The sequence below is a fragment of the Candoia aspera genome, chromosome 1 (assembly GCF_035149785.1).
Source record: "Candoia aspera isolate rCanAsp1 chromosome 1, rCanAsp1.hap2, whole genome shotgun sequence".
Classification (NCBI taxonomy): Eukaryota; Metazoa; Chordata; class Lepidosauria; order Squamata; family Boidae; genus Candoia; species Candoia aspera.
The window spans coordinates 129016995-129044586 of record NC_086153.1 but is presented as its reverse complement, the minus strand read 5'-3'; the positions used below and the strand labels follow the sequence as shown (position 1 = coordinate 129044586).

Genomic DNA, 27592 nt, shown 5'->3' with positions numbered 1-27592 from the left:
CACTTCACTACCTATTTAGCAGAAACTGTTAATTAAAAAGTAAAACCAGTAGTCATTTCCATAGCTCTTATAAACTGTTCATGCATCCTAATATTTCTGAGGTCATTCACACTGGCATACCACTAATTTGAAACACAGATTCAGGGTTTTTTTTACAAATGCAAATATAAATAATCATGCACAGAAAATTATATATGTATACAAATACAATCCCCTCCCCCAAATCCTACTATTCTGCCTTATTGTGGTAAACACAGTGAAAGATGAAATGAATCAAGTACATTTTGACATCTTAGGCATCAGTGAATTGAAATGGACTGGAATTGGACACTTGCAATCAGAAGAACATACTGTTTACTACTCAGGACATAAAAAACCAAGAAGGAACAGCATTGCTTTCATAGTCAGGAAGGATACAGCAAACTCTGAACAGTCAATGCCAAATAATATCAATTAGACTCTATAAACAACCCTTTAACATGACAGTTATCCAAGTTTATGTCCAACCACTGATGCAGAAGAAGAGGAAATGGATGAGTTTTATGGTAAAGTTCAATCTGAAATCAACAGAACATACAAGCAAAATGCAGTGCTTATGGCTGGAGACTGAAATGCTCAGACTGAAACAAGACAAAGCCAACCAGCTTCCATGATATTATCTTGGGAATAAACCTTCCATTTTCAAGAATATCAAGAATTGCTTTGAAGTTCTGAACATCACTGATAGAGAACCAGAGGAACTGTGGGATGAAATCAAATAAGGTGTAAGCAGAAAGGATAAAGAGACTGCAAGAGACCAAGAAACTAAAGAACAGACAGTGGAATTGCCAAGAAAGACAAAAAGACAAAAATCTCAGGACCCATTTAACCAAAAATTTCAGAGAGCTGTTAAAAAGATAAGAAGCAATAATACAATAATGTCTGTAAAGATGTTAAAGATGAAAACAGGCATAGAAAAACAAGGAAAGTCTTTCAAAAGACCTCTGAACTCAGAGAGAGGTTCCAACATCAAATTGGTATACTAAATGGCACCAGTGGACAAATAGTAACCAATTCAAAGACCAAATAAAAGTGGAAGGAATATATTGAAATTCAATACAGAAGAGATGTCAACATCCAAGATACCTTAGAAGATATTCCCTATTTACAAGAACCTCTAGTACTAGAAGATGAAATTAGATTGGGACTCTGGTCATTACCAAGTGAGAAAGCTACAGGAATTGATGGAATATCTACAAAAATATGGCAAGCAAAAGACGAAGAATCAATAAAGGTTCTATCCAAACTATGCCAGCAAATCTTGAGAATGGCACAGTGGCCAACAGACTGGAAGAGGTCAATCTGCATACCAAAAGCAAAACAAAGGAAACTTAACAGAGTGTGCAAACTATTGAACAATAGTCCTAATATTGTTCAATAGTTTGAACAATATTAGGAATATTGATCAATAATGCATAGGATCATTCAATCCAGAGCCCAGAGCATTTCCTATGGAAAAGGAAATGCTAGATGTTCAAGCTGATTTTGGAAAAGACTGAAGAACAAGAGACATTATTGTTGATGCACACTAGATAATTGAAAAAGCCAAAGAATACCATAAAGAAGTCGATATATCCTTCATTGATTATATCCAGGTCTTTAATTGTATTGACCATGTCAAACTATGGAATATCCTTAGGAAAATGGGAATCCCAGTCCATCTCGTTGTCCTCATGCAAAACCTATACAAAGGGCAGGAAGTCACCGTCCAGATGGAACATGGCAAAACAGACTGACTTCAGGTCGCAAAGCAGTTAGACAAGGGTGTATATTCTCTCATTTGTTCAACCTATATGCTGAATAAATATTAAGAAGGCTGGACTGGGAGAAGATGACCAGGTTTTAAAAGTGGAGGAAGAATTATCAATAATGTGCACTATGCTGATGTCACTACTCTGATAGCTAAAGATGAAAATTATTTGCAAGTTCTAGTAATGAAAGTCAAGGAATATATAGTGAAAAAATTAGACCACAATTAAATATAAAGAGGACCAAATTAACGATAACAGGTACAGCAATCAGCCTTGGAACTGACAATGAAGATATTGAAGAAGTAGGTAGCTTCTGCCTTTTAGCATTGACTATACATAGTAAAGGAACCAAAAGTAAAAAAATAAGCCACAGTCTAGCACTTGGTAGGATAGCAATGAAGGCCTTGGAAAAGGTATTCAGATGCTGTGACATGTCTATATCTACAGAGATCAGAATCATGCAAGCAACGGTGTTTCCTGTAACACTTTATGGAAAGTTGGACTTTGAAGATGCAAGAGAGGATACCATGGATAGTTGGGTATGCAAAAAAATGGATCATAGAATAAATAAGAAATGACTAGGCTTAAATTATCATACTTTGGACACATTAGGCAAAGACCTAGCTCCCTTGAGATATCTATAATCCTGGCAAAGGTGAAAGGAAAGGAAAGAGGATGACCAACAGCAAGGTGGGTGGACTTATTTTACAGCAGTGATGGGTACAATGTTGAGAGAACTGAGGAGCCAGGTTGGGAACAGATCATCCTGGAGAAAGTTTATCTATATGGTCTCTAAGAGAGGACACCAATTTGATGGCACATAATCAGTCAATCATGCAGCTACATTTGATGTACCTACTGGAACATCCATCTACAGATGGATTCAGAAAATGCCATAGTACACAGTGACTTTCTTGCGTACACCTTGCCTGGAGCTTAATCCAAGATCCTGTATTCCCCACTCTATGAATAACTAAAATGCATTTAGCTACTGCATAAAGACACATGATGGCTAAGAGTATCAGAAAGATGAGATCCAATAGATATGGCAGTGAGGCTCATTTGTGAGTTCACACCCTTGAAATTCCATGTTGAAGTCTTACAGAAGAGGAAGACTGTTCAGTACAGCTTTTTTTTTTCTAAATTCTGGATTAGAAACAAAGATTATAAAATCTCTGGTGGAGTAGTCCTGGCATTTTTGGGTCAGCGGGGTGGTTAACTGCCAGTAAGGTGGATGAGAATTACAGGGTTGTCTTCAGCGTAATAACAGCAAACTTTAAACCACTGCCCCAAGCAAAAGCTCACTGCACTCAAGGACCCAGTTGCCAGTGGCACCCATGGGGGGAATGCAAGGGGGGGAAATGATGAAGGCAGCATTGTGCTGACAGAATACAAGCTCTGTTCCTTTTATATATATGCTAAGATGTCATATGCATGTATGAAAGGGGTAGAACTTGTATCATGATGGCAGGATGGCTCTTTTCCTCACTTTAACTAAAGCAGCAGATCCTGCAGAGACCTAGCCCGGCTTCTATTCCTTAGAATTTTGATTCAGAATGCCCCCAGATATTAACTGTAAACCACTTCGAGTTTTCTTTTAATGGGAAGCAGTATAAAGATATTTTAAATAAATAAACAAAATTAAACATTATGTCAACAAACTCCCTATGAAAAAGCTACCTTTCACACATTTGCTTTCATAAGATAGAAAGAAAACAAAACAGTCATGTTGATGAATGTCAGTAATTGCTTACCAAAAAGGAAAGTTCAGTAGCAACACAAAGAAGAAAATCCTCCCTAATCTCTTAAAAAAAATTAAAAGATAAGCTGCCAGCATTTTCGTGTGGTTGTGTTCTGTTTGGTGCCCAACTTTTAAAAATAAATGTCAACAAGAAAAAGTGAACGTCAGTAAAACAACCTCAAAAGATAAAGGATTTGACATAAAAAGTCATTGAAAAACTTACAGGATTTCCCTGTCTTCCTTCTGGTCCTGCAGAACCCTGTTGTCCAACTTCTCCCTTAATGTCGATGACACACAAATAATCATGAAAATATTAAGTTTTCAGTACCAGACTGGGAATTGCAACAGCATGAACTTAATTCAATCCATATATGGGAAATATCTAAAATCCGCCAGTAAAATACATGAAACTAAATCTTGCTGTTACACAGGATGCCCTCTTCATTGCTGCGAGGCACTTTTTAATCCTTCTACTTTTATTTAGGTTACTGACCTTGCCAACGATCCAAAGGCTACATTCAGACCAGGTCCCCTATGAAATATATTTCCAGAACACACCAAGAATTCATCCACATTTGATTTAGTAGCAGAACATGAAAAATGTGCTGGTGTGTGCTGCTCTATTGGTTTCTGCCTCCAGAGGGCACACCTAACAAAATATGGACAGCTTTCCAAAAAAGTCAGGGGTAGTTGATTTGGCTGCAATTAGCAGCAAACAATGACCCAGTGATGTGGAACTTGCCGATTTACAGCTCATATTATCTATATTAATAGTGATTGGAATAAGTATTGATTCACGCTGGAAAGCATAGGAATCCATAAACAGGATTTAGTCCAGGAAAACAGGGAAATTAGCCTGGTTATTTTGTCAGAGAATTCAGGGGACAGTACATTAATACAAAAACAGTCACTGTGCTTGAAACTTTGGAATGACAACTTTCACCAGAGGATCTAGCCATATTTTTTCACAATGCTGAATTGCTCAATACAATTTGTATTCCATACATGTGCATGTGAGTGCACACACATACACACACACTCAAAACAGAGGTTTCAAGCCATTATGATCTGTACCAGCCTACAACAACTAGCAGCAGCTAACCAACCATGATTGATCCTCCCAGAAGCTCATAGCTCAGTTCTAATTAGGACTTCAATGGGAGATGAACAAGAACTCCCAGAAATGTAGGCTAGGTAAGGTTTAGTGCAGAGATGGCATTGGTCATGCTTGTTGATGACCTAGGACATGGGTAGTGTGTCCATCCTTATGCTCCTTGTTCTGTCAGTGGCTTTTGAGTTGGGGGTGGGAGACTGTTTTGCAGTGATTCTCCTCCTTTCTTCATGGCCAGTTTCAACCAGTGTTGACAGATGGGGAGAGATCTCACCCGCAGTCCCTCACATGTGGGGTGCCACAGGGCTCAGCCCTCTCTCCCCTTCTGTTTAACACCTACATGAAACTGTTGGCTTAATGTCATCCAGAAATTATCGTAGACATGGTTGTTTTCCCTTGGGGGCAGTGTGATTGTGGAGCCCCCCTTTTGTTCTTTCTTTCTTTTCTTTTTTCTTTTTCTTTCTTTTCTTTCTTTCTTTCTCATTCATTCATTCATTCATTCATTCATTTTTTACTCTGATTACTTCGCTCTTCCAGTCTTTTTATCATGTGTGCGTGTGTTTGTGTTCCTAGTTGTAGATGTAACCTGCACACAATTGTGCAGGAGTTGGGCAACCTATAAATTAAATAATAATAATAGAAAAAGGGGGATCAGATAACCCCCTCCTGCATCCACTACTCATCTTCTTGACCATCCAATCACTGTGCACCCCACAAGGGTTCCAGACATGTGTAGGCGCTTGTAAGTTTTCTCCATGGAAGGGAGGACTTGACCTAATTAAGACCTTCCCGTACATCAATGCTGATCCAAGCTCATCAATCGGCACGCAGATATAGGATAAGAATGGAGTCTCTTGCAGTCACTTGCTTGGCTGCATGATTTTGCTCCCTTCCACGTGATCCTGCTTATGGAATCCTTAAGAGAGTCTTTATTCTTACGACCCATCCTGGCTGGGAATTTAAAAACCAGCATGACCTGTGCAGACCGATAACCATACAAGCTCCATCCCCAACATTTTGAAGGATGCCAGGTTGAAGAAGACTTAGCTACATCCTTAAGAAATACTAAACCCAAGTGAAATGATGTTTTATAGACAGCAGATGTTAAAAGGCAAAATGACAGCATTTTAATCCAGCAGAAATAAGAGACCATTGCTTTTATAATTTCAAACAATTCAAAAATAAATGCGGTACTTCCTCCTCCTGCTCTGTATTATAATAATCTAAGGATGATTGAAAGAATACAATGTTTTTAAACAAAAGCATACATTAAAAATTAGATTAAAAAAAAAAGATAGCAAGAAGGAAATTCAGACAATAATCTACTGCGCTGTCATTGTTCTTCACATTTCCTATACTCCCTATTGCTGCCAGAGCAGCACCATCTACCAGAAAGACCAGTTTAACTTGATTAGGGAACTCCCAAGATATGTAGCAAGGGGAGGGGACGGAAAAAGCCCCAGCAAAAACTTCTTAAGGATTCCATAACAGGATCACGTGGAAGGGAGCAAAATCATGCAGCCAAGCAAGTGACTGTAAGAGACTCCATTCTTATCCTATACCTGCATGCCAATCGATAAGCATGGATCAGCATTGATGTACAGGAAGGACTTAATTAGGTCAAGTCCTCTCTTCCATGGAGAAAACTTATGAGCGCCTACACATGTCTGGAACCCTTGTGGGGTGCACAGTGATTGGATGGTCAAGAAGATGAGTAGTGGATGCTGGAGAGGGTTATCTGATCCCCCTTTTTCTATTGTGAGCTGTTTTCTTGTTCCCTCTGCCAGATGAACTCCCAGTCTCTGCTAGTTACCAGCAAACTGCAGAAGCAAATATTTTTGATCCTGTGAATGCTGGTAGAGGCCAAAGGTCCTATGGAGCAACATCTAAGTTCTATCAGCAAGGAAGAAAATTGCCTGATCCTAAAAGGATATGAATGATTTCCTACAAAAATTACATTCTTGGGTGGTCAAACTGATCTTCTTCTTCCATGTTTTTCTACTGTTTTTCTTTCTTCGTGAGTTCATTGAGTTAACTGGGTCCCTGTCTCATTTTAATCTTCTTGACTATCCATAGCTGCTCCTGAATAGCACGTTTGTTTAAAAGAAGTATAAGCGCACAAGAATAAGATAAATAACATAAAAACCCAATAATAAAGTAGAAACAAGTACATGCACATACATGAAGTTAATTTCAATTCCAGTTATCTCTATAATATTTGAACAAAATCAATACATGGGGTACCTTAAAACCCGGACTTCCAGGTATGCCATCCTTCCCATTCCTCCCAGGTTCTCCCTGTTTTAATACAGTTAGAGTAGAGTTACTCACCATTATAATAATGTAGCAAAAAGGAAAAACAAACACAATTCCCCCAAATTTGTCAGAAACTTACAGGCCATGCAGGTATTCCAGGAAGTCCTATGGGACCTTTTTCTCCTTTTGCACCCTGGTAAAAGAATACCGAGGAAGACAAATAATAATTAGAGCAGCAGTAAATCAAAATGTCAGCACCCTCTAAGGCTGACATAACGTATGGTGAGTGGAAGCTGGCTCATTAGTCCTTCTCATAAACTGCTAAATACGCTTGACCAGTTGTTGAAAAACCCAGAATTAGCGCTGTGGAGAAAAAATGTCCTTTATTTTTTTTTTCCTTTCAGTACTTGTTCAATGTGATGAAATTCTTATGGATAAAGTCTAGTGTTCTTGCCCTTGTTCTAAGTTACAAGTTGGCCAAGAGATCTGAGGAAATGTCTTACCTTTCATTACACAATAATTTCTCCAGCAGTTTGCAGCCACCTAGGTTTCCCACACTTGAACTAAAATCCCAGATGAAGGTCCCCTAAGGGAACTCTTCCCATTGGATTCTTTTAGGCTGAGAAGGGTGGACAGCTAAGGCGGCTTCAGAAAAATGGGTCACAGAAAACACCGCCAGCAGTAGCATCCACTACCACTTCCAGCAATAAAGTAAGCACAATCATACCAACAAGAAAAAGTCTGGAGCAAAAGGAAGTCTGATGCACTCAAATAGAAAACTGTTTTGCAGGAGAAGAATGTCTAACATGACTTGGGACAGTTGAACTATTCGGCTGAATGTCATGCAGCAGAAGGAATGTTTGTATGGCTGCCTTACAGAACAGAATGCAAAGCTCCTGCCAAGAGCAAGGCAGGAATAATGTAGGAATGACATTAAAAAAGTAACTGTCCATCCTCCATTACCAGCATCCCATCAAATCCGGAGCAACGAGACTACGTTAAACCTTAATCGGTGAGAGAGAGCTTTTTTAAGAAAACCAAGTTTGCCATATGAACTCCTGGCTTAGGACAGTAAAGGGGGGTGGGCTGTTAAAAATGATGCAGAAGGGAGAATGGCATGATTCTCTGGAGCAAAACTCAGAACGGGCCATAATACCACAAGCAAGGCAATCGGGATTTTCACCTCAACAGGATATGTAAACATGCCACTCAACAATCAGTGTCACAACAGTATTTTTCCTAGGTTCCCCCTCAAAAATGAGATGCTTCTGTGAACAATGACTTGAAGGCTATCCATTTGCAACCTTCAGATAAACTAATCTTGAGAAGGCCTCTGCAGTCCACTAAAGTAAGAATTTTGATCTAAATTCCACCTCCACTGGAGGAGACTTTACTCACTTCTCCGCTGATGTTACTTTTATGAACACAATATTGCTTCTTTCTTTCCTTTGTGCATCTTTTTCCAGTAAGTTTGACCATGGTTGCATGTTCCTTCACTGGCTAGACCGGGAAAGAGGGGTAATGAAAGAGGTATGTCCAAATCGATATACGCTTGAAGAGATAAGCTCCAGGAAAACCGCACCGAGTTATTGTACTGGGTAGGTAGGGGAGGGAGAGGGAGAGAAGGAGGGGGAGGGGGGGAGAGGGAAAAGGGGAGAGGGACATGTTTCACTGAAGTTATGAAATGGCTGTTACTGACATTGCTGATGAAGGAGAGGGGGGGCCTCTCCAAGGGGAAAAGTGCACACTCAGGGCTGATTCTCCTTGCTTCCCAATCAAGAGATCTAGAAAGGAACTGCCCTAGCTTTCTGAGCTTTTCTAGTAGGATTTGCAAGGGCCTTCTCAGTTTAGCAGGATTTTGCATTGTAGAGTAGAACAATAAACACTAGAGCTAAATCTTCTGATCTCAGCGTGGTTCTTCACTCTATACCCTGACAATGGCAAACAAGCTTGGAAAGTTGTGTGAGGTAAGAATTCTCTCTGACGGGAAGATGAATTGGGCACCTAAAATTCATCTTTCTTCTAAACAAAAGTTTTTCATCTCTTTTGTCAAACTAAATCGTTTGATCCTATATTAAATTTAAACTTGCCTTTTTCCCATAAATTCCTGGTATTCCTTGATCTCCTTTAGGTCCTCTGTCACCCTTAATAAAATAAATAGATAACTTTATTTTGCTATGCAAAAGAGCAAATTAAATAGTGCAGAATAAGGCATGCAAACATACCCCACTATATCTACTGTATGGTGACAGCAGCCATAACTTTTAAGATAGTGTAGATGTTGCTTAAAATTAATACTTATTTGCACTCCGTAAAAAAATGCCTTCATCCAGAACGCCTGCCTATCATGACCTTTTACAGAGAGTACTATAAAACAGACATCAATTAACTTCATGTGAAAGAGTAACAACTCAATTTAACTTCTATTGTAGTTCCAATTTGCAGTATTTTTAGGGGGTCCATTAAAAAAATGAATTAAAAATTCAAAAACAAATCCATCTACTAGGAGCATCATCAATGAAAGGATGAGACAATCTGAGCAGTATTTCACATAAGACAAACTCTGCACTGATGTTGAGGCAGTAAAATAGACTAAATATTCCAGGCCTTCAGAGCAGGCTAGTTTCAATGATCAGGAAAGAGGAGGTGATAATATTGAAGAATAGTCCCCCTAGTATCACAGGTTCGTCAGATAAGGGATAACTATTTAAAATTAGATAAGCAGGTCAACCTATGTGATGTCACCATTTCCATAAATATGGCTGTCTACCTCTACTTACCAGACAGTTTCAAACTAAAAGTTCTGTTCTTGAAGACAGAAAAGAAAACATGGAATAATCACTCCTATATTTTTTATTCTGAATAAGATAATAAGCACAGATTTTTATTATTATTTTGACGATCCCTTGATTCTTTTTTTTAACATCCTACCCATTGTTACAAGAAGCATATGGTTTGAACCTTAGATGCTGGAATTCCATGTAATCCAGGGAAACCTGGAAGCCCACGGTCACCCTAGAAAAAGAAAAAGCAATCTCTGTGAAGCAAGTTAAGTAGACGAACAGATAATAGGAGGTATCAAAAGGTATCACTTCTTAAACGAGAGAAAGATATCTACTCCACATGGCTTGCTTTCTAAGTACGAATTACATCACCACTTCCTTCAACCATGAATTCTTCAGTCTGGTCATGATGCCAAGACACACTTGAGCTAAGATTTAGCCATTTAGTCTTAGGAAATGAAGAAATTGTGTACAAAAACAAATGCAAAGGGCACTGCTTTGGCTAGGAAAAAGGAAACTAGAAAATAATTAGCCATCAGCCAGAGGCTCCCAGCAACTGCATTTTGAAATAATTAAGAAATGAACTATCTGGAATGCACAAAAGCATAGAGGCCAACAGTCTATGTTGTTCTTTCTAGAACTAGCCCCATCAAAATTCTTGTTGGGAGGTATCTTGCACAACAGATACACCATACAGACATATTAAAAACATATTTATAGAGTCGCTATGTAGGATAGCTGTCATGAGTACTGATGGGGAACAGGAGGGGGCCCCTATCCAGGGGGAAAAACACATACATAGTTCAGAAGCTTTGAATCTTCCTTTGAAGAAACTCAGAGCAGGCCCACCTTAGATTTCTGGGTTTTATCTGTGAGGGTTTTCCCTCGGCCTTTCAGTTTGGCAGGATTTTCTGTCTAGTCGAGTAGAACAATAAACACTAGAGACTTACCAACCACCTCAGCGTGGTTCTTCGATCCAAGATAGGACAATAGTGGACAGTAAAAATATTTGATAATTTCAGTGAACCCAGTGAGTATGTATCTATATGGCTTTATTCACGAAGTCAGTTTAGCAGGTAACTCTACTTATGGCTTGACTTCTCTGCTGTTCTCCATCACTGCCAGATGTTAAGTTTCCCTCCCCATTTTATTTTTAACTACTGATGATTTATTTGCAAGCTCATCTTGACCTATTCCAATAAGACAGCTGAATTGTATCTTGCCAGTATGTGGAACAGTAAATCTGTATCAGGCCATATAAATCAGCATCTGTACAGTAAATTAAAGTCCTGATAATTCACAACTTCTCAAACATTTCAAAAGAATCTCTATGTGCAATCAACTGAACATAAGCAATAGTCATCAATTTTGTTTTGAAGAAGTAGGAAAATGTTCTTAAATGACTGAAACTGACATTTTGCAACACCATCATTTTGTGTAAAGACAAGCCCAAACAGCTTGAACTCAAGTTACTTTAACTCAAGTTTCAGTTCAGATATACATTTTGTTATTTATTTATATTTATTTATCTAATTTATCCCCGCCCATCTCCTCCCGTCGGAGGACTCTGGGCGGTTTACAACAATCGATTAAAACCATCACAATAATACAAAAAGTAAAATACAGTAAAAAATAATATAAATATAAATAAAAAATAAAAATAAAAAATCCAAGTGGTGAAGCATCTAAAACAGCCCAAGTGTGGGAGGAGTGGTCTATAACAACCATCCCCATGTAGCTCTATTCCCCTCTCCACCCCAAGCGACGCGGCAGAACCAGGTTTTCAGACTCCACTGAAAGGCCAGGAGCGATGGGGCCAATCTCACCTCCGGGGGCAGCATGTTCCACAGGGCAGGAGCTACTGCGGAGAAGGCCCACTTCCTGGACCCCGCCAGATGAAATTCTTTTACAGATGGGGTCCGTAGCATGCCCTCTCTGCACGATCAGGTGGGACGGGTTGATGTAATGGGGAAGAGGCGGTCCCTCAGGTAACCCGGTCCCATGCCATGTAGGGCTTTAAAGGTGATAACCAACACCTTGAATTGGACCCAGAAGCAAACTGGTACCCAATGCAGCTCGCGCAGCAGTGGTATTATATGTGCCTTTCTGGGGGCACCAAAAACAGCTCGCGCAGCTGCATTCTGGACCAGCTGAAGCTTCCGGATACTTTTCAAGGGTAGCCCCATGTACAGCGCATTGCAATAGTCTATCTGAGAGATAACAAGGGCATGGGTGACTGTTCGAAGGGCCTCCTGGTCCAGGAAGGGGTGTAACTGGTGCACAGCACGTAGCTGCACAAAGGCTCTCCTGGCCACAGCTGCCACCTGCTCTTCGAGCAGAAGCCGTGAGTCCAGGAGGACCCCCAAGTTACGCACCAGGTCTGTCTGGGGCAGTGCAACCCCATCCAGAACCAGAGATGTTAATGTCCCGTATACAGAAGAACCATCAACCCACAGCCACTCGGTCTTACCAGGGTTCAGTTGAAGCCTGTTGTTCCCCATCCAGGCCCCCACAGCCCCCAGACACTCGGAGAGGGTGGTCACAGCATCACTTACTTCACCTGGGATGGAGATATACAATTGAGTATCATCAGCATACTGATGATACCTCATCCCATGGTGACAGATGATCTCACCCAGAGGTTTCATGTAGATGTTGAGAGTACTGATCAGTGAGAGTACTGATCCCTGTGGTACCCCACAAAGAAGGGGCCGTGGGGCCAATCTCTCCTCCCCTATCAACACCGACTGGGATCGGCCCTGGAGGAAGGAGGTGAACCAGCGTAAGACTACACCACCCACCCCCAACTCCCTGAGCCGCCCCAAAAGGATACCATGGTTGATGGTATCGAAGGCCGCTGAGAGATCAAGGAGAGCAAGGATGGATGCACTGCCTCCATCCCACTCCCGCCAGAGATCATCCATAAGTGCGACCAATGCCGTTTCCGTCCCATAACCGGGCCTGAAACCTGACTGAAAGGGGTCTAGATCATCCGTTTCCTCCAGGACCCTCTGGAGCTGCAAAGCCACCACTTTCTCAACCACCTTCCCCAGAAAGGGGAGGTGGGAGACTGGACGAAAATTGTCCAGGACAGTAGGGTCCAGTGATGGCTTCTTGAGGAGGGGGTGTACCAACGCCTCTTTAAAGGCTGCCGGAAACACCCCCTCTCCCAAGGATGTATTAACCATCGCATGGACCCAACCACATGTGACCTCCCGGCCTGCTTTTACTAGCCAGGAGGGACATGGGTCTAGATGGCATGTGGTGGCATTTACTGTCCGTAGGATCCTGTCCACTTCCTCAGGTCCAACAGGATCAAACTGCTCCCAGGTAACTGGGTAAGCCTGTTCCCTTGGTATCTCTCCAGACCACGCCTCATGCCTGGAGTCCAACCTGGAGCGGATCCGAACGATTTTGTCCTGCAGATGCTCAGCAAATTCCTCTGCACGGCCCTGTAGGTGGGTCGCTGAACCCACCTTCCCCAAAAGGGATCGAGTGATCTTAAACAGGGCCATCGGGCAGCATTCTGCAGATGCAATAAGAGCGGAGAAATATTGACATTTCACTGCTTTTATCGCCACAAGGTAGGCCTTAATGGCGGCTTTTACCTGTGTTCGAATTCAGTCTTTGTCTTCCTCCAGCGGCGCTCTAGGCATCTCTTAATCCTCTTCAGAACCCTCAGCTTCTCCATAAACCATGGGGAGTGCCGGGTTCGATGAGACAAGAGAGGCCGCACAGGTGCAATCCTGTCCAAGGCCCCGGCTGCCTCCCTATTCCAGGCTGCAGCTAGGGCCTCTGCTGGACTGTGCAGCAGATCACCGGGTATAACCCCCAGCTCCCTCTGAAACCCTACCAGGTCCCTCAGTCGCCGGGGGCAGACCAATCGAATGGGTCCTACCTCCCTGTGGAGGGGGGTGGCATAAGAGAATCTCAGGGCCACCAGGGCCATGTCTGACCATGACAATGGGGACAGATCTAACTCTCCCCTCAGATCACATTGCCACTGCTCTGACAAGAAAACCAAGTCTGGGGTGTGACCACTGTCTCGAGTCGGGTCCCAAATTATCTGGGACAGGCCCATGGCTGCCATGGTAGCCATGAACTCCCAAGCTGCCTCTGAGGCACGCCCAGGGATGGCAGGTTGAAGTCCCCCAGAACCATAAGCCTGGGGAACTCCACCGCCAGCCCCAAGACGGCCTCAAGCAGCTCAGGCAGGGAGGTTGCCACGCAGCAGGGAGGTTGGTACAGCAGCAACACTCCCAATTGTTCTCGGGAACCCAACTTGAGGAACAGGGTCTCACAACCAGCCACTTGTGGAGCAGGGCCCCTGAAGGCCACAAGAGACTCTTGGATGACAACAGCCACCCCGCCTCCCCTGCCCTGGGATCTTGGCTGGTGCCATACCGTAAACCCAGCTGGGCACATTTCCGAAAGGAGCACCCCCCCTTCAGCGCCCAGCCAGGTCTCGGTAGTACATGCCAGGTCTGCCCCCTCCTCAGTGATCAAGTCACATATGAGGCGGCCGGGGCCTTGGACAGGATTGTGCCTGCATACAATTCTAAATGCTTGGATTTCCCAAATGTGCAGAATGATCTCCAGAAAAGAGACTTGAAATCTATTCAATAATCACATATATTACTTTACTGTGAAGTTGACAAGAATCCCTGTGCCTCATAGAGTAGGATCATAAATATATACACAGCCTAACTTACAAAGACATTGTTTAGTAATTAAACACTGTCAAAAGTGCACAGATGCACATAAAAGATCCACCCATCTTTTCTATATGTCATTGGTTGAAAATCAAGACTTACTGGGGAGATTTCAAATACATGAGAAAAACCAGCAAATAAAGAGCAGACCATGGCAGATGTCTCTGGACCAAGAAGTATTCAGAAGCATTTTAGAATTAATGTAAATAAACTAGACAGTTCCCTGTACAAAGATACATATGCACAATCAGGTATATTTTAAAGTGATAATGTATATATTTTGAACATTTTGAGTATTATGTGATGTAGCACTTATTGATTAAAATGAATTAAAAGTGTTAAACTAGCCTTACCTTTACCCCATCTGTCCCAGGTTCGCCTTTCACCCCTGGAAGGCCACGTGGACCCTTGTAAAAATAATTAATCTAGATTATGAACCTCACTGAATTGTATGGATTATTTTTATTTATAATTTCAATAAACGTTACGTAAAATGTTTTCTTTACAGAGGTTCTTAGAGCAGCTTTCCCTAATTTTGGCCATGCTGGTTAAGAATTTTGTAATTTCCCCCAAAACCTGAAGGCACTTGAGGAAGTATTTTCTAGTGTATAAAAGGCACTGAGCTTACCTGGATCCCTGGAGATCCTGGAGTTCCTGCTACTCCTCGATAGCCCTAAGAAGAAAAACCCAAACGTTATACTATTGTGTGTTTGAGCACTTTGATTTAAATTATTTAAAACAACACTTTCATGGCTCAGCCTGGAGGGCTGTGGAATTTCAATCATGTGCCCAGAATTGGGCACATCACTGGGCCAACAGAACTTTGAAAAAAAAGAATATATCACAGGCCAGCATCTCCAGCAGAACAGCAAAGTAGTCGTTTAGGATCATTCCATTACCTTCCAAATAGATTGAATTAGATGTATTCCATCCAGTAAGTTCAGATGACAAAGTGATGAATTTTACAGTTTGGCTACCTCAGGTGGCCATTTTAAATCTAAACCACATGGAAGGTAACCTCCTGTGAGGAACTCCCACACACATTCACATGAATGAACTTATTGGTATGTTTTTCCTGGATGACTGAAAGTAGAGGAGCAGAAATCTGGTTCCTAATAAACCGATGTACGTCTTTCGAGGTTCCTTCTGCAGCCTTAAATCCTCCTTTTTACACGGATATAGAATAACAGCATGACACAGCATAGAATATCCCGACTACCATATGCCCCTTTGAGCAATGTGGATCTAAAATGAGCTGCAATATGATTATGTGGCTCTTTAAATCAGTCTCTATTCCAGTGGAGGAAATTGGATGAATGTTGCTTTTGTCTACATTAACAAAACCTACTATTATGAATGATCTAAAGTACATTTTCAGCTTAAATCATAAAGTACTTTCCACAAAAATTAATTCAATTTTAAAAGTGGTTTACAATAAATAATAAATAGTAGTTAATTGCATTTTGCTCCCCCCCTGCCAAAAAAAAGGAAGTCAGGAAAATAGATGAGCTGCCAGGAAAAAAAATCCCTATACCTACATGACTTTCAGAGAATATAAAAACTTGATGGCTGAGTTATGAACTCATCATTCTACCTCTGATCTGCTGTCATTCCAGAATTGTTTTTTTTTAATGTATTGTTTTTACTTTTCTTTGAAAGCTAATAAATATTTTTAAAGAAAATATATCGTTAATAAGCTATTGCTGGGGGGGGAAATACACATCCACACATAAATTTGACATTTAACAGTGCCATTCAATAAGAGAAACAAAGAAATAAGCATCTGAGCAATATATTTAAAAAGATGAGTCAGTTTGTTCAGTCTCAGTCTGAAAACAGGACAATTCAGCCACCATCATGTCCTGTCCACACCCCATCCCACTGTATCACAAGCTAAGAGCAGGTACATTTACACTTTAAAGGATCCTATTTGTGATTTTTATAACAAAAATGTTAGGCAATTACTACAAATGCTGCTGCTGATTATTATTAGTAGTAGTAGTAGTATTACATTTTTATCCCACCTTTTATTTATACACACACACACACACACAGTGTGTGTGTGTGTGTGTGTGTATTTTTTTCAAGATGGTAATTACTGCCTAATACTCTTGCCTGTCTATTTTCCCCACAACAACCCTGTGAAGTGAGGTGGGTTGGGCTGAGAGAGGGTAACTGGCCCAAAGTCACCCAGCCAGCTTTCATGCCTAAGGCAGGCCTAGCACTCACAGTCTCCTGATTTCAAGCAGCTTAGGCACTACACCAACCTGGCTCTCTTTATTAGTATACATACTGTATATGTGTGTTGTCCTTTGAATGAATCACTTGATTCTAAGATTTGTATATGCAGTTTTGGCTTGATGATGGAACACACATCACAAGAAGATAAAACACTTAAATGCTATGGATTTATTACCATACCCAAATTCATACACATAGGCCACATCCACATAGCTTCTGTGCACCAGCATGAAGACATCTCACTAACTATAGGACATGCCCTAAATGCTCATGTTCTATAGGACATGCCCTAAATGCTAGCACCTACATCTTGTCAACCCACAGCTGAGCTACTCCAAAGATGGCTTTACACACTCCATTCTGGAAATCATGATCTCCTTCTTAACATAACTCAAGGTCTTCCATCTGGAAAATCCATTATGCATGGAGCAGAAGGCTTGAGATTATGCACTTGAATGTGACGATAAGCTTGAACTATATCAGCCAGCAGCTCTGCTGTGGAACCTCCCCTTTCTATCCAGTCTCTGGTCTCAAGACCTGTTCTTCAGTGCTGATTTGGCTCTGAGAAAGACCAAATTCTGACTTCTGAAGCCACATTTTTGTTCTTTTTTCAAAGGGATTGTTAACCAGCCAACTGATCAAACTTGAGAGTGTGAAATCCTACAACTGAGTATCCCATCCCTCGTCTAAAACAAAAGTAATTGAGAGTAAAACCAAAAGGCCAAGGCTCTTGTACTTGAATGGCGTGCATGGTGGGGACTTCCCTTCCCATCAGCCGCTGCTCCCATGGAAGCCCTGTGGCCTCTCCTCATGTGATGTTCTTGGGAGAGCTTAAGCTACCACACCAAACATCACAGCAAAACCTATTTCTTTTAACATAAAGTGTTAAAGTTTCACTCTTGGATGACCTGATAAACTAGGATAGATATTTATTGATTAGATAAAACGTTACATTTTTCCCCAAGGTGTATGGGCCAGGAGGTTAAATGAGCTCTGCTGGCTAGTGTGGTTTTGTTTGTTGACCTATTTATATTTATTGTTGGATGGTTTTAACTGATGTTTGTTTTTGTATGCTGCCTGGAGTCACGATCATGAGAAGGGTGGTCATATAAATTATATAAATACATACATACATCATATTGTGCTGATTACTGTCGTGCCTGCTTATTAATTTAACTTAACTGTGATATATAACTTTAAAATGATATAAGATATTCAAATATACAGAACTAAACTAATATCACTGCAAACATTTGAACTCAGTTTACTCATTTTTATGAAGCTTGTAAATCTCTTCTCTTTTACTTCATGTTTTTCTTTTTTTTGGCTCATATCTATCTTTTTTCTATTAAACTGTTCAATAAAAAAATAAAGCCACTCAAAAAAAAAACCCTCTTTCTCTAACTCCAGCTCAATACTTAACTGTCACTGTATCTCAGTCTCAGCTGCATGTATCCAGATGACTGCTAGATGGCAGCCAAGAGATTTTAAAAAAACCTTTAACTCTTTTTTGCAACCTAATGGTCAACTGGCCAACCCACAGTTAGAAGGAATGAAGAAAAAAAACAGAAAGTTCATTCAGTCAGTGGTATGATGGGAAAGAAAAAAGGAAAAAAATGCGGTGTGTGGAGTAACCAGAGTGTGGTGCATACCAAATGGAGGAGGTTTTTCACACGGTGGTCGATGTTAGGCAGGGCTGGAATTTCTGCCAAAGAAACTACCGATCACAGTCCTTGATAGGTTGCACATTAAAGCTACATGGACAGTAGCACAGCACAGACCTGTTTTGAATGCACAATAAGGATTTGCTGTGAGGACAGCAAGTTTTAGGGTGGCATGCTTTTCTACTAGCTCTTGGGTCAGGAGGGAACTCAGCAAAGCAGCTGTGTGGATATTGCTATAAAGGAAGCCACTATCTCTACTACCATTCATCTCTACAGTATACAGAAATCTACCTACTATCTTTACTGCATATATTTAGAGGCCAAATTGGGATCATTTTCTTCTTCTGGCAAGTATGTAATCTTTATTTTTTTTAAAAAATACAATTGACTGATACATATCGTTGTTCATTTTAGTTCATTGTTCTTGGTTTTACTGCTGTATATCCATTCTGAAGGCTTTTCCCAGTTGGGCAGCTTAAATATTTCTATAATTACTCCAGGAAAGTGTCCTTATATTTCAGCTATATTTATTATGAATAATGCAGTGTGGTTCAGGTTATTAGCTATCAATACATTTCAAGCAATCTTCAGTAGGCATTCTAAGATTTCATCCTAAATCATCATCCTAACTCATCATACTTCCTGATTCATATCATATTTGTTGATTTTCCCCTGGAGATCAAGGAGCACTTCAGTGGAAATTTGTATCAGGAATGTTCCCTCCCAGATGGCAACATTTACCTTTAAAAAGGTTTTTTAAAAAGTCAAGATATCCAATCACACACATTCTGAGTTCCCATCTACTACTCACATCATAATTCCATGTACATTAGAAAAGTGTATATATAACTGTGCCCAATTATGATTTATTTCAAAATCACACAAGCATTCCCAATCTTCTCTATATAAACAGTCTGAGAATTACTGCTGACTACATTCATAACCTGCCAGTTCACATGTCCCAGGGAACTTGAATGCCTGTGGAAAGTTGGGTTTGTGTGCATGAAAGGAATATGGCTCTAACTCAAAGAAATATTCCATGATATTTAAAGCTTTATTTAAAATGGCCTCTAGAACTGCCCATAGAGCACATTTTCATTAAAAGAAGCCTTTGACTTTAGGATGGCATGTTTTGTATTATTACTTTCCAGTCCATTTTACTGTATACGGATTCCTATTATGTCTAAGTAATACTCAAGGAGAGTTTCATTTACAGCCCAATTACTAACTAAAGAAAAAAAATACTTAGGCATAAGTTCCAATGAGTTTAAGAAGCATTACACAGGACTGCCACTTAGGCAGACCAAGACCAGCATCATGCTTTTAATACTCCTTCTAAATAGCTCTGTCAATTTCTAGTATAACTTTTTTAAAAACTTCCATACTCAGAAAAATGCTCAACTTGAAAAACTGACTCATCTGAGGAAAACTTGCAGAACTGCCAAATTATAAATCTAGAGGAATGGTTGATTTTTCCTGCATGGTTCATTCTAATGTTATTTATATCATTATTAAGAAGCTTTGTCCAGAGCTAGAATAAAAGCTACAGCAAAGATGTGGTTCTCAACTTCTGAAAATATCAGCAGCATAACTTCCCACTTACTATTGATAGCAAAGAGTCTTTTTATCACTAATCCAGAGGTTATATTATATTGTGGAGACTTTATGAGCAACAAGGTATCTCCTTTTCCTTAAATCATGATTAATTATATTAAGTCTCCATCATGCTTATAACCAAAGCTCATATGGCATCTACTTCCTCAGGGAAGAATTTTTCTAAATGTTATAGAAAGTCTGCTCTCAGAAAATGGAGGACAGCTCCACTAAATAAAATATATCCTTATTTGTGTTGCACCGGGAAAATACTTCCCCTTCCTGGCAAGGACGGTAACTGGAAGAGCAGCCCTACCACTCCTGCATCACTAAATTCACATCTCAGTCAACAAAGGTTGCCCATTCCAGCTATGGCTGATGAAATGGTCAAGGTATCCCTGACTGCTAGTCAGAGGAGACTCATAAGGAGATCTCTGTTGCAAAAACACAGGAAATACATTACTGCTATAGAATCCCTTTTGATCTCTTGGACCTGAAAACACAAACTGCCGCAGTTCAATTTTTCAAGATGCCCTTCGGGACACAGTCAGTTATGGTCTGCTAACCATGTACAGCTATACTCATGGAGAGATTTCATGCAAGTAGAAGTCCTGATTGCACAATTCCTCTGATAGTAAGGAAGACCCTGAACATGTGCAACATCACACGTTGTTGAACTTTATGCCCATATGGGACTCTTTCCCATGCTCATCAAAATATGCAGGGATGCCAAAGAGATATGGCTATCTTGCAAAGTGCCATTCCTATGTTCAGGGAAAGTACATGCAGATCTTCTGATAAGGTCTATAGTTCCCCTCACTTTTCTTCATTAATCTCTCTCTGCATTATTATCCAGAACTGTTCAAGATGTACAGCCTGTATGGTGAAGAAAATTGGTCTGGGACTGAGAAAATCTAGGCTCAAATTGCCAGTTAGAGCTTACTGGGAACTTTGATAAAGGGTTGCTCTGGGGAAGATGAATTATGGGATGACTCCATGTAATCTACTAGAGCAACTTAGATCAAGCTTCCCCACCTGTGCCCTCCTGATGCCCTCCACCCTCTTATACCTCTCAGAATTCCCAGATAGCATAGCCATTGCTAGAATTCTGGAAAATGCAACCCCAATTATCAGGTTGGGAAGAAACACCCTGGAAGAAAGGTGGGATAAAAAAAACAAGAGAGTTAAATAAGTAGGAATAAATATTTTTCAATCTATATGAAGCAGCTTTCCTTTTTCTGTTGAAGAGTTCAGCATTTGGGCAAAATCATAGTTTTATAATTAAATGAACTATTCAAGTAACTCCTCCCCATCAAACAAAATCTGCAACCTTTTTTTTTTTAAAGAACACTGATTCTGCTAGATGTTAGGCCTCTTTGAAAATTATACTAAGATTTACTTAAATTCTTGGACTGTCTCCCATTACTATCTTCAGTTCATGGAAATGTGTATTTTTGGTACTGCTATTCATTACCAGTACAGTGTCTGCATCCAAAGGGAACCACCGTAATAATTTCAACCATCTGTTATACCTACAGACATGGCCAAAATGTAACTAAGCAACCAAAATAATTTTTTTTGACATTTTATAACATGGAGCTCCTCAAGCAATTGGCAATATCCCTAAAATTTATACAGTTTCCAACAAGCATTTATCTCAGATTTTCCATTTAGAACTGATACAGAAACCAAATATACTTTGATCACCACAAGAGACAACAGTCTTATAGAAATATAGAAATATTATAAAATCAACGGCAAAACATACTGTGGATAAGAAGAGTGCACCCAAAGTAGTATTAACAATAATAAAGACCATGTTGTTTTGTTTGTTGTTAATTTTTTAAAAAGATTTCTGGAAACTTTTTAAAGTTCTACATAATTAAAACAGATTTCACTGAATATATTAAAAAGAACAGAATAGTCTGGAGAAAGATCTGAACCTTGAATACATTCTATTTCATCATTTCACAGTTTTACAGCAAAAGTAAAGATGACCATTTCCAAATATAAAATCATTTCATATTTTGAAAGGTTTCTATACCAGCCTTTGCTGCTATGGTGCTCTTGAGTTTATTCCTTTATTTCAAATTGAATCATACTTTTCTAGTGAGTCTCTATCACACATGATGTCTAACAGAGTTGTAAGAAAAAAATTAATATATACTGGGCTTCAGTTCCAATAATCCCCTGTCAGTATGGCAAATGGCCGAAACAGTTGGAGGGCACCAGGCTGAGCACGGTTCATTTTTTCGGGAGAGGAAGGCTATGCTATACATTCCTTTTATAACAGTAGGTTAAAGGGCTACGAAACATACTACTAAGTTTGGGAAATGATACAAAAAGCTTGAATAAACTTTAAATTTAAGAAAAACATTAACACTGGCAAATTCTTTGTGTAATAAACATTTCAATGCAAGGTAGGAATCCTAATTCTTTGTGTTAAGGGGTGTGTTTAGGCTGAATTGTTTGTCATCCACAATAGCATTCTGATGCAATTTATTGTCAGTTATGCATTAAAGACTACTAAAGATGACTAAGTTTTTAGTACTCACAGGCTTACCATCTGGACCAGGTTCTCCAGGGAAGCCATGATTCCCAGGTTGTCCTGGATCACCCTAGAAATAAGACAAAGAACAGAAGAAGTTGGGACTCACAAAGCATTTCTCCAGCCTCTAGAAGGGATCCTTCGTTTTGGCATGAAATTGCAACTGCCTTGCGGTGCTTACAGGATGAGGGGAAGGTTCAAGAGAATAGAAAGGAAAAGAAAGGATTTTTTTTTTGTCTTCCCCTCATCCTAAAACATTCCCTTATCACCCTATAAAATTATAAAAGGGCTGGGTTTGGAGATACTGATGCAGCTGCTTTATTACTCCATGATGTAGAATGGCTGGATTTAAAGAACAAGTGTGAGAAAAGTTGTTTTTCCTTTCCTGAAATCTTCCCAAATAGCATGAAAATAGTTTAATCACCTATTATTGCCTTATCTTGCTAAACGTTGAGCAGTGACTTCTGAAATTGAGATGGAGAAGGAATATCCTTTCTCTTTTCCTTAATCCTGTCTCTCTCTGATGTAAGACAAGGAAAATGGTTTTCTTCACCTCATGCCCTGCATCTCACTCACTCTTTCCTCTCTGCACCACTGAAATTATTTTGATATACTCTATATATCAAAAAAGCTTGGAGATACCCAGATGTTGTGTACAGAGTTGCCCTAATATATCATGACATTTAATTTAAGGATGCAACGCTCATAATACTAGTTAATACTTAATACTCTACCCACAGTCATTGAGAGTTGGGTTGCATATAAATTTAATAAATTATTATTATTAATAAACACATCTTATTCTCTCTCTTTGTCTTCCCTCAAGTCCATATTTAGGCAATATTTGTTGTGGAAATGCAACCAGCATGCACATTATAAGAAATTCAGATAGCAGCTACAGAGAAGCCCAAGTAGCCAAGGGACCATACAATATACAGTATACCATATATACTGATAGGGAGTTTAAGACTTCCATGAACACATGGATGGTAAAAATTGAGGAGAAGGGACAATATGAAGTGCAAAAAAGTTGGAATGTGGTTTCTTGAATAAAGTTCCTAATACTGAACTTTATCTTGCCAACTTGATTAGCTAGTGGCATATTATTCCATAAAAACTTACATTATCTCAAACCTTATAGTTAAAACACCACCTATATTACATCCAAAGTTCACTCACTTTTGGGCCTGGGGGTCCTTGTTTTCCTGGAGGACAAATACAAGGAGGTGGTGTAGATCCTACATCGCTAGGTCCATTCATGCACTATTAAAGACAAAAATTATTTTCAAATACCAACTCCAATATAGTTTTTACACTTTTTCCCCAAAATCCCCACAGAAAATCAACCAGCTTTGCTGATACAATAGCAATTTCATAATCCATAAGTGGACAGCTTCAGTTTCCAAGAAGATAACTTTATTATTCCCACAGATTTTCTATGAAAAAAAATAATAATTTAAAATCTCAGTCTCCTGGGTGCCTTTCACAGAATCTCTCTGTGATGTCTTGTTGTGACCCTACCTCCTCCCATCTGGGTGAGATGGATAATTCTGAAGAATCCATGAATCAGATATAGAAAGATTATGCAGAAATACAAAATGAGGCAATCAGTCAATGGTAAACCACTTCCTTTATATTCAAAAGTTCCCAGGCTTCATCTTTGGCATCACCTGATGAAATTTAAAAGTTCAACCACCAGTGAGAAGAAAGTTTTCTTCATGAGACCCTGGAGTTTAGCTGCCATTCAAAATAGGCTCTATTGGCTAGAACAAGGATGCACAAGCCACACCCCTGGGTGGGAGCCTCTTGGACCATGCTGAAAACTGAAGGCATGGTTTGCTCTTTTCTTGAGGAAGGGGATAGTTGATTCCTGTACTGTAGGTATTAAACAGGCACATCACAATTAAAAAATGAAGAACCTCCCGAAACATAACCCTTCCCACCTCCTGTACCTAGTAACCCACTCAGCCCACTCCTGGGTCAGATGGAGAAATAGTTGGACCCGAGATACAGGAACCTGCCACGTTCCCCTGACCAAGAGTCTTGCTATGATCTGAACAAAAAAAAAGTTCAGGACAGTAAGTCACACAGAGTGCCAAGGGATGGCCTTCTCTGAAGACAAGTAATTCTTGCTCTTACTGTCTGTAAACATAAATCTTTTTAGCCCTAACAGTAACAGCTGTATTAGGGAAAAAAAATGTGCTCCAGCTATCAGAATTTTTCACGTAGCAATGCTTAAGCATTACCGGTTTAATGCAAAGGACCAAGTAACAAGTCCACACATTTTAAAATGTAAGGGTTATCCATCAAGGATTTTCTCCTGGGCCTGTATTAGAGAAATTTCCAGTGAATCATCACTTATATTTTCCAAATTCTAGATATTTTCTCCTTTCATTTACAACTGAAATATTACTTCATAATACAAATGCAAAATTTTCAATACAATTGAAAAATTACCTCATAATGCAACTGCAAAAAGTGAATACTTTCTAGCATCTTGCATTAAAAACAGAGTATGTCCATTTTCTATATTGTATATTTATGTATACAGTATATATATGCATATGCATAAAATATAAATATGAATTAAGTGTATATGTGTGTATTTTACACACACAGACTTATTTCATCAATGTGAGCACTGAATGCTCCTAGTAATATAAAAATAGATTACTAATTTTTGATGGAAGAAAGTATGCACACCAAATTTAGTTCAAGATAACATAAAATTATGTTATCTTGAACTAAAGAGTCCCCCTTTTTGGGGAGAGATGGGTGGTGTTAGAAATTTGAGAAATAAATAAATAAATAAATTTAGATAAATGTCTATAGAATTATTCACAGAAGGAAGAATCCCTCGGCCTGGAGGTGAAAAACTGTTTTGCAAAAAATAAAACCCTACATTTTCTTCCACCTCATATTCCAAACAAACAGTACATACCTCCCTCACCTGGTTAATGGTAACTTTACTAGAAATACAAGAGAGGAAAGATAAATGTTACCTTATGTTTGTATGAATATGCATTGTTTGGCCTACCTCTCCATTCTGAAATGAAAAGAAAAAAATTGATAGAATTAAAACTTCTAACTTAGAAGTTCTCTTCTAACTTCTAAAATAGCACACACCAGCAAGCCCCCCTTTTGCATTCTTTAAACTGCCAAAATCACAAACTAATTTCTGACCATTGTTTCCCTGGAACTCTCTAACAGCTCTGCAAAGAGATCTGTAAATTCTTCTCTTAGTCAGGGACAATCACACACATTTGGGGGGGGAAACATCATCCCAGTGGAATTTTTAGGCAAGTTGTCTGGTGGACAGCAGCCTAAATTCCTATTATTGTTTATATTAACCTAGTTTTAGCACAAGCCTTTCTTTTTCTTTCTCTTCTTTCTTCCAGAGACAAACCCATTCTCAGAATCTCTTTTCCACAGCTTGATTTTTATTGAGCACAGTTCTTAGTAATCTTCTATAATACTCACAAAGCCAGGTATCTCGCAGGCTGTTTCACGGCTGTTTTGTTCTGGGCTGCAGTAAATCCTTAGCTTTTGGACATCAAACTGTAATGCAGAAATTATGCATTCTTGAGATAAATGATTCTTATGACATCTAATTAAGATGCCTTTATATAACCAAAATGTTCATCATTATCTGGTCCTCCCCCATGTTCAGTGCAAAATACATTGGTGGGGTTTCATTGGGTTTCATGGACATGGGGTCCTGCAACTTTGGATTCCATTCCTGATGACCAGTTCCAAAGTGCTACCCAACAAGGCAGTTTTAAGAACTGCTTTGGAAAATGCGGGAGTGGGGGGGAGAGGAAGCAAATAAAAAAGTCCTACATGGAATCCATACCTTTTTAGAAATGATGGGGTTGCACTATTTGCTTTGGCTAAATAGTGCTTAGTAGAAGACACCACCTGTGCAACAGCAAACTAAGAGGCCCATGCTGCAGATCTGTACATTCCACCACCACCCATCCTCCCCCATTTTTTTGCAGAAGCACTTTAGTTAACTTTCTTCTAATTGGATTATAGCTTACATTAAAATTACAGCTCATTCTGCTTTCTTGCTTTATGTTATGAGATTATGAACTGCTCCAAATGGCAGTCTGCCTAGAAATATGGCGTATCAATTTTGATATAAACAAACAAAACCTACAAAATAATTGCTGATGGATGTCAATCTAACAAACTGGATTGTAGTTTTGCAGCTGTGTGGGAGGGGGGCAAAGTCTGAAGAGTTGGTACTTCAGGAAGCTGTCTGGTGAGGTGGTGACATCACTAAAGAGCTGGACCAGAACCTTTTATTTTTTTCCCCTTTTTTTGCAGTGGGTGGGTGGGCATTGTGAATTTTAACAAAGAAAAACAAATTTAAGCCCCTGCCAACTACAGCTTTTGTAGCTGGCAGGGGCTTAAATGTGTAAAAGAGAGATAGAGACCACCAGGAAATGCACTGCTCCCATTTCTATCCTTAATGCCCTTAGTTCCCCTTCAAATAACACACAATCACCCAATCTCCCCAACAGACAGGTTGAAAGTTGCCTGTAGAGCAGTAATTTTGGATCTTTGGAAGAAGTTAAATGGTTGAGAAATGGATAGTTTTCATCCCACTCCCATTTCCACCAGTCATTTTGAAAACAAACGAAAAAAATTGTGCCACCAGCCTTCAGCTATTTTGCTGCTGAATTCTGACTGTCTGATCTCAGAGTACTAGAAGGCCATAAATGAGATTGAGGGTCATACAGTCCACAGGCCATGAGCTGTGTCCCCCTCCACTCAAAGAAGTCACTCCTAATTACTTTAGCCAAAGTACCTGATTACTGATAAGCCCCTTTAGCCACAGCAACTCCCCCTTCTGGATGAGAAGACCCATCAGCCCCAGGAACAGCTTTTGTAGTTAGCAGGGGCTTAAATGTGTAAATGTAGGGACGCGGTGGCGCTGCGGGTTAAACCGCTGAGCTGTCGATCGGAAGGTCGGCGGTTCGAAACCGCGCGGCGGGGTGAGCTCCCGTTGTTAATCCCAGCTCCTGCTCACCTAGCAGTTCGAAAACATGCAAATGTGAGTAGATCAATAGGTACCGCTTCGGCGGGAAGGTAACGGCGTTCCGAGTCGTCATGCTGGCCACATGACCCGGAAGTGTCTATGACAACGC

At 39.9% G+C, this 27592-nt stretch overlaps 1 protein-coding gene across 1 annotated transcript in view; it reads right to left on the bottom strand.

Annotated features, from left to right (window-relative positions):
- Positions 1–27592, bottom strand: part of COL21A1 (collagen type XXI alpha 1 chain) — a 72855-nt gene that overhangs the window by 30478 nt on the left and 14785 nt on the right. The window contains exons 6-16 of the mRNA XM_063313480.1: positions 25920–25997; positions 25477–25485; positions 23619–23702; positions 22447–22509; positions 15022–15066; positions 14747–14800; positions 9860–9913; positions 8989–9042; positions 7038–7091; positions 6887–6940; positions 3755–3808 (exon numbers count right to left, since the gene is read on the bottom strand). Coding sequence (XP_063169550.1) covers positions 3755–3808; positions 6887–6940; positions 7038–7091; positions 8989–9042; positions 9860–9913; positions 14747–14800; positions 15022–15066; positions 22447–22509; positions 23619–23702; positions 25477–25485; positions 25920–25997 — 603 coding nt within the window. The remainder of the gene's footprint in view (positions 1–3754; positions 3809–6886; positions 6941–7037; positions 7092–8988; positions 9043–9859; positions 9914–14746; positions 14801–15021; positions 15067–22446; positions 22510–23618; positions 23703–25476; positions 25486–25919; positions 25998–27592) is intronic.